Genomic DNA, 8,251 nt, shown 5'->3' with positions numbered 1-8,251 from the left:
AGAGTATCCAACTCAACCAACATGAACCGACGCAGATATCTGTGCCCTACTTTCTACACAGCTAGTGTATGGTCAATTACGTGACTGGCACTGGTAATAAATATCATTTAGAGTTTAACTTTACCTCATGCAAAAACAACGCCCCTCACCACTAGCAAGCAGCAAAAACAACAATATACATAACAGACAATATCTCACAGGAAGAAAGTATATACAATCTCTTAATAAATACCCACCATACTGAGTGTCACACAGGAATCAGAGGGGTGATAAACATCATGAACCTAGTCCAATGTTAACGTGTGCAGAAATACATTTTTACCACATGTCCTTACATAGATATGTTATTGTTAAAGTGGTAAAGAGTAAATATGTACATTATGAAATGTCAGATAGTACTACAGTATACGTAAGCTTGCCTGGCCAACACTGGTGTGTTCCTTATCAAGTATACTTCTTAACTGAATTGTATGATAGCCAGTTCCTCAAAATACTAATCACACAGATACATAATAATAATAATCATCTGTTTTAGCCTATTTAGTCACATTTTAGATGGGAGTATCCTCTTTCTTACATATCCTATATATCTTGCGTTTGATGATATTAGGGGGGGATTAAATGGTATTAGGGGAAACATGGTAATTAAACACAGTTAAAAAATAAGGTGCAATAATTCCAGTAATTGTCAGTGATACCCACTGACAGAGAGAAATGATAGTCTAGTTTTCCCATCAATGTGAACCTCAGACCTATTTGGCAACCCCGGGCACCTCAGGCCTATCTGGCAACCCCGAGCACGAGCACTACATGTCTGATAGATCTCTCGTTCTCTCACTGGGCTGAAGTTTGTGACTTTCTCTTATTGGGATTGAATACTGTAGAATAATTTGAGAACACTGAGAAGACCCGCCACCCATATCACTCCAGTGACAGAACATATTTGTAAGCATTGGTGAGTCTATTGAAGCAGGTAGGATTTCCACAATCTGTTCTCTTCAGCCAATTGCAGTTTTACAGTGAGGTTTCTTTCATTAAGACTAAGTACATTTAGCAATTTACATTAATCACCACAACTGATATTACCTATTGGATGTGGAGGCTGACATTAGTGGTTTCTTGACGACAACTCATGTAGCATTTAATATTGCATATACTGTAGATTGGACAGTTCATATGAACTTGGACATGTTATCTATGGGATTAAATAATGTTTAACAAGTGAAACCTCAGTGTAAAATCTTACTAATGAGTTTCCACAGTACTGGCAGAGCACTTTCCCACACTGATGAGGCATGACTGTCCAACACCTTCAAAACGCCATCTGTCTGCATGGGACAGTTTATCCAGCTGATACAGTTTATCCAGTTCACCTCAGCAACAGTCACCCTAAGCAACAGTCTCCTCAGCAGACAGGCAGGAACAACAGTCATTCAGATACAGTCCAGAGAAGAGGGAGAGAGAAAAGGATGACTGGTGGACAGACGAATGGAGAAAATGTTCAGCCGGGGATGAAAGGATGACGGGGAGAGGAGAGAGATTTTTCGACATCCGCAACCCAGCAGCCTTAGACGGGACTCAGGAACGAACAACTGAACAGACGGGACGTAAAAAAGTGAGCGAGTGATGAGACAGCCCTCCTCCTCCTCCTCCTCCTCCTCCTCCTCCTCCTCCTCCTCTTCCTCCTCATCCTCCTCATCCTCCGCTGGACGCCTGGTTCTCTGTGTGTCTGCGGCTCTTCAGCTTGTTCTTCTGCTGCTGCTGCTGCTGCTGGGCTCCCAGCTGCTCCCAGTAAGACTGGCAGTACTGGTGGATGAGCCTGACCTCCGGCTGTGAGGGCAGGGGGTCGCTGGGCCACGGCTGGGCCGCGGCGGACTTCCCCTGGGACGAGGGGTCCCTGTGTTGTGGTCGCGCCTTGCGCTCGTCGTTGACGTGGCCCTCCCCGTCGTCGTCGTCGTCGGGCGAGGTGAGCGCCACGGCGATCTGGCGGTCGAGGATGCGCAGGGAGACGCGGGCGATGGTGTGCTTGAAGTTGTTCTCGGTGGCCAGGCAGTGGTAGAGCCCGGCGTCGGCCTGCGACAGGGACTTCAGCAGGATGCCGTGCGGAGTCTTCAGCACCTCACGGTCTCGGCTCAACTGCAACCACGAGCAAGGGGAGGAGGAGAAGGAGGAGGAAGAGGAGAAGGATGAGGAGGAAGAGGAGAAGGAGGAGGAGGAGGAGGAAGAGGAGGAGGTGAATTACAGGTAAGACAAATTTAGAACATGCCCAATGCAATTAAATTGTAGACACAGTGCATACATTAACATACATATAAAATAGAAATAGCAAGTATTTTAGGACCAGTTATTTTTGCATAAGGATGCTTAAGGATGATTAATTGGCAACTGGTTAACTGGTTCGTCATTAATCTAAAGAGCCGAATGTGTGAGCTGTCCTGCTGCTTACCGCTTTCCTCTTGCCGTCGGTCTGAAAGAGCCATTTGATGGAGGCCTGGGGGGAACGGGGCTGGCACTCCAGGAAGGTGCTGCTGCCCTCCACTCCAAACTGCACAATCTCCTTCAGACGCTTCTCCACTGACAACACAGCCACATCACACAAGATGCAGTCAACACTGAACGTACACAAAACACGAGATATAGTCGACACTGATAGTACAGCCACAAAATACAAGATATAGTCGACACTGATAGTTGCCACAAAATACGAGATACAGTCGACACTGATATTTGACACAAAATATGTCATACATATACAGATATGGTTGACACTGAGCATACAGCCAGACATCATACAGTCAGCATTTTGGGTTGATATATACCAAAACAGGAAGAGAAATGCAAGATTTGCTTTTATTCATGCTACAGAGCCTCATTGAGACAACTGTGATGCCCTGAGGATGATCGTTTGACGGAAAGCTAGGCCATTAAAACTTGCATAAAGGATTGAAGTGTATTTAGAAGATTTGAAGGTTTTGTTTGTCTAGCACCTTCTTTATCGTGAGAGCGGTGTAACTCCTCCATTATAATGACAACAGTAAAATGTATGTTGGCATAAAAAGTGCCCAAAGGGTGACATGCACTCAAAAAAAGAATCAAGCCTAAAATGTTGACTTTATGTGATTTAATTACATAACAATTTTCCACGTAATTATATTGCATAAGTTGAATGTAAAAGGTAGAGTTCAATAGTATGTATTTTTATCAGGTTGGCTTAATGTGAATGAATCAAATAAATTGCAGTTAAATGGACACCTTATGTTAAGGTGAAGTTTTACATAACCCCTATGTGCTTGCATGTAAAGCTTGCTCCCAGAATGCAACAGCCCCAGTCAACATATTCTTAAAGAGATTGCATACACTCATACACGCATACTGCATATTGAAATATAATCTTGAAATAAAATACAACTAGGTGGCAGTGACACTAAAGGCTATACTGTTATCATATTTTCGAGTAATTGTTTATTGGTGCCACAAACCGTTAAGTAGATGACCATCCACAACAGCTTAATAAAGTGCATGGAAATTAACCCTTTGCAGCCTGCATACTTAAATTTTAGTATTGCAGTGCTGTAGATGTGCAACTTGGGAAGGGTTAAGGCCCGTTGCATCGTTCCTGCCTCCTAGGAACAAACATACAAACCCAAGCCATGAAGTTGGGAATATAAAGTAATTTTTAGTTTAATTAGTCCAATTGCTACAGCTTCAATATGGGCAGAGCTAGCACTGGTGGAAGGGGGGCCCAGAAAATTCCCTCCCCAATAACACTATATTAGAAACCCTTTCCCTCTAATATGTGATATCTAGATTTTCCAACAGCACCTCTGCAGACACATAATGGCCGGGTTTCCCAAATTCGTTAAGAAGCTCCTAAGTGCTAAGAACTTCTTAGGAGCATTCTTAAAACGCTCATAAGAAGTTCTTAGCACTTAAGAGCTTCTTAACGAATCTGGGAAACGTGGCCAATGCGAGTAAGCATTGAGTGCCCAACTTTGTGACACTGCCAAGGGTGCAGATGAATGCTAATTGAGAACTAATCAATTTCGCATTACACCCAAGAAGAAACATATGGCTTCTCTAAAATGTTAATGTATTTTAATCATGGTCTTCTCTATAGTGGTAATCTTGACAAATCCCTTACACAGTAATTTTTTGTTGACTGTTCAGTCAGTTGTTCTATGGCATACTGTACATATCCCAAAAATACGCAATAAAGAGTTATTAGAAGAAAAAAAACATTATAAACAAGAAACTAACACTTACCCATAATCCCTAACTGCTGTACTGAGATTCAGCCAATGTGAGCCCTGATGACTAAACTCAGACTTAATTGATTTCAGGTGCTAAGTGAGTGCGTGTATTTTGCCACATGGGCTCAGATAGGTATTTGGGACAGCACTTCACACAATCACCTGTGTCAGTATAGTTGAAAATCCAACGTTGATTCAACGTAAAACAGAGGAGACACTTTCAATATCACTTCAACGTCAGGCTTCAACGTAGTTTCAATATTTCAAACCATATTTAAATGTTGATTCAACTAAACTTTGCTATCTGGCAAGTCAGTGCATACCGCCACCTAGTTTGCTGGAGTGTCACACACATAACTGCCTTAAAGGATATAATCAAGTAAGGTATACCTGATTTGTTTACATTCAGTTTACATTGAAAACATTCACATTGTGTTTATGTGTTTTGCTCGAATAAACTCTTGACTTAATGCATTTCAGTTACATTTTACTTAAAATTAGTATCTAAAGTGTATTAGGACCAATGATCATTTTTTTGAGTGTGTGATGAAGTGATGTTGCCTATTCAAAGTGCCTCTTAAATTAAAGAGAAGTGAGATTCAAAGATGATAAATTTGGAATGAAAGTGAGATTATTGAGAGAAATGAGGAAGTAAAGTACGGAAAGACAGAAATAGACTTTTTCTCACCTTTAGCGTTGAAGCCTCGGCACTGACGCAGTGGATCCCCGTGCCTGATGTCCTGCCTCCTACTCCGCCTGCAGGACAGAGAGAGAGGGAGAGAGAGAGAGAGAGAGAGAGAAAGAGGAGAAACATGACTTTTTCCATTTCATCCTCTCATCACCACTTATAAAATGCAAAAGTGAAAAAATACCCAGCTTAAATAAAAGTCCTATCATCTACTGGTTTCATCTGAAACTTAAAATGGGCAATTTCCCTAGTTATCTCAACTACATGGCTAATGCTGCAGAAAATCAACAGACTAGATCAAAAATAAAAAACTATTGACAAAACATTGATTCTTAGTATTTCTCTAGTATTTCTTACATTATTATAATTACACCTTATTAACTTTTATCAAAAACATAATTGTAACCCAAAACCAAATCTGACTGACAACAGTATTTATTTTGCTTAAAGGCCATAGAATTTATCATATTTTGATCTCGAGCCTTAGTAGTCATAACCCCAGTATTGCCCTTTGACCTCTGCTGACCTTTTGGTGGCCTGTGTGAAGGGGGCGCAGTTTTCTCCGTCCCAGGCACAGTAGGGGTCGCGGGCCAGACAGCAGTCGGAGCACGCCTTCCCATAAACCCCACAGCGGTGCAAAGACACCTGGGTAAGGCCAGCGTCCGACGACACATACAACTGTTGCTGCACGAGGGACACAGGAAAGGTCAATGTTACTATTATATATTATCATATGATATTAATGTTATTATCATTGCTGTTTTGCTTAATGTAGGCTTACCAACTGTTCATTTTTACTATTGTAATGTTTAAAATGTTCCTTTTCATTGTAATGTTCATACTCTAAGACTTAGAATCTAAGTCACTTCGGACAAACGTGTCTGCTAGATGCCATAACTATAATCATACCATGTGAGTATGACACATGATGAGAGTGTGTTAACATTACTTTGCCACCTAATACCATGTACCTCTGACACTATTACACTTACCCTTTTGGCTGAGATCTTCATAGTTTTGACAGGAGCAGGTGTCTGTGAGGGCACATAGTAGTAGCAGTTCTGCATCAATTGTGGCATTTTGCTTTTGGTTTTAAAGAATATGTATTATGCAAATACTTCTATGAACCCTGTATCCATATAGCAAATTCAGCAAGGGTTATAAAACATTCATAAAGCCGTATAATATCTGACATGAATCTAGTTTTGTAAGTTTACAATATGCTTTATAATGCATTATGATACTTCAGACTGTTAGATCTTATTTTACAACACTGCAGTGGTTCATGAGTACAGCCATGATCAATTTTGAATGGTCATGAATACCTATACAGCCATTTATGAATGTGTTTATAATGGCTCATGGACACTGAGGTTGAGTCATACAAGTCTATGGGGTGAGTATTATTATTATTATTATTATTATTATTATTATATGTAATGTTGTTGATGGAAATATTACCCTGAAGACTTCCACTTCCTCCAGAGTGAGCTCTTCCATGGTGCTGGGGTCTTTGGGCAGCACAATGACCTTCTGCACTGTCCCTTGGTCTACACACAGGGCCAGGAGACACACACTCATCAGGGCTTACAATGGTGGTGGTAGAAGTGATGCCCTATAATGAACTATATAGGGCACCTAGACTATAAATGCAATGTGTTGTTGTTAAATTGGAGTTGCGTGCAAAGGAGGGAAGAGTGCTTATCCAAGAAGGATTGTGTGTAGAGAGGTACTAGTGAGGTTTGACAACAGAGCTCTAGTCTTATGTGTTTTAGCTATTTTATAGCCTGGCGAAGACAGCAAACTTTCTGCCTGAAATTGAATTATTGTCAACTAACTGCTTTTAAGCTTCAACACACTGCTCTCATATTGCTCTCTTTTCTCCTCCTTCAATTGCGTTCATTTAAAACACACACACACACACACACACACACGCACGCACACACACACACTGCTCACCTGTCCCCAGGAACAGCACCTCGTATCTGCCATCCACTGCGTCCACCTGGTCCACGGCGATGGTGGTGAAGCGGTAGTCCACTCCGGTCCTGACCACCAGGGGGCGCTTGTGGATGGGGTACACCGGGTGGTACATGAGGGGGTGGCTGCGGATGAAGTTCACCGCCTCGTCCGAGAACTCCTTAGTGGAGCGCAGGCCGGGAGTGAAGGTTCCCCCAGGACACTGGAGAGAGAGACAGAGAGAGAGAGAGAGAGAGAGAGAGAGAGAGAGAGAGAAAAGGGAAAGAAGAAAGTGAGAAGTTAACAATGTACAGCAGTGGGTTTTCACTCTTTCTAAGTGGAGGAGACCGCAGAGAGAATGAACAGGGGTCTGAAAATAGCGTGCGAGTGTTAAACATAAAAAGTGAGCACCTTATTAACTATTAAAACCCACTGCTCCAGGCGCTTAAACAACAGGGGGCCCAGGGGTGGGAGGAATTGGGGGGGCGAGGGGCAGAAATGGGGGGGGGGGGGGGGGGGGGGTACTCACTGTGCCAGGCCGAGGGTAAGGGATCTTGCCCGTGTAGGCTGTCCACTGGTAGTTGTGGCCGTGCTTGTGGGCGAAGGGTCCATTAAAGACGTTTCGTATGTCAGACATGGAGTAGACGCAGACCGCCGAGCCTTTGAACACCGAGCTGGGAGGAGAACGGAGAGGAGAGGAGAGACAAGGAGAGGAGGAAAGAGGAGGAGAGGAGAGATGAGAGATGACAAGAGGGCCGGAGGAAGAGGGGAGAGAAGATGAGAGGAGAGAGGAGAGGAGCGGAGAAGAAAGGAATGTTACTTTCTCTCACTCTCTTTTGCACGCCTACACTCTTTTAATACTGTATCATTAATATAACATGAAAGTGCCCACAGACTCTCTCAGTGGATAAAGGGCTTAGCCAACTACAGTGACAGACGCTACCAGAGCAGTGAGAAAGAACAGAAGATGAGTGAAGAAGGAGAGGAAGAAGAGAGAAAGAGGAAGTGTTTTTCTCGCCCCTACCCTGCCGTGGAGAAGACGGCATACACCACTGGGTTTCGCTCGTCCTGAGTGGGCTGGATAAAAACGTCCCCTGAGAGGAGAACACAGCATTTACATTTACACATTTGGGTATTTAACACGCGTCACACTAACACACACACAGCACACACACACACACACACACACACACACACACACACACACACACACACACACACACACACACACACACACACACACACACACACAAACTCACATACACACACACAAAGGGATGTGAAACAAAAGGGTTTACAGAGAAGCCTTTTGTACTTTTAAGTAAGACTGGCACCCTACAAATCTTTGAAAAGC

At 43.0% G+C, this 8,251-nt stretch overlaps 1 protein-coding gene across 1 annotated transcript in view; it reads right to left on the bottom strand.

Moving 5' to 3' along the window:
* Positions 1-1,680: 1,680 nt before the first annotated feature.
* The window catches only part of sema3ga (sema domain, immunoglobulin domain (Ig), short basic domain, secreted, (semaphorin) 3Ga), a 31,544-nt gene continuing 24,973 nt past the window's right edge, over positions 1,681-8,251 (bottom strand). The window contains exons 10-18 of the mRNA XM_062541787.1: positions 7,922-7,991; positions 7,427-7,571; positions 6,898-7,120; positions 6,400-6,488; positions 5,931-5,972; positions 5,465-5,622; positions 4,939-5,006; positions 2,447-2,574; positions 1,681-2,136 (exon numbers count right to left, since the gene is read on the bottom strand). Coding sequence (XP_062397771.1) covers positions 1,696-2,136; positions 2,447-2,574; positions 4,939-5,006; positions 5,465-5,622; positions 5,931-5,972; positions 6,400-6,488; positions 6,898-7,120; positions 7,427-7,571; positions 7,922-7,991 — 1,364 coding nt within the window. The 3' untranslated portion in view covers positions 1,681-1,695. The remainder of the gene's footprint in view (positions 2,137-2,446; positions 2,575-4,938; positions 5,007-5,464; positions 5,623-5,930; positions 5,973-6,399; positions 6,489-6,897; positions 7,121-7,426; positions 7,572-7,921; positions 7,992-8,251) is intronic.

The sequence above is a fragment of the Sardina pilchardus genome, chromosome 7, assembly GCF_963854185.1.
Source record: "Sardina pilchardus chromosome 7, fSarPil1.1, whole genome shotgun sequence".
In the NCBI taxonomy this organism is placed as follows: Eukaryota; Metazoa; Chordata; class Actinopteri; order Clupeiformes; family Clupeidae; genus Sardina; species Sardina pilchardus.
Note: the sequence above shows the minus strand (reverse complement) of the source record. Positions and strands in the feature narration are given on the sequence as shown.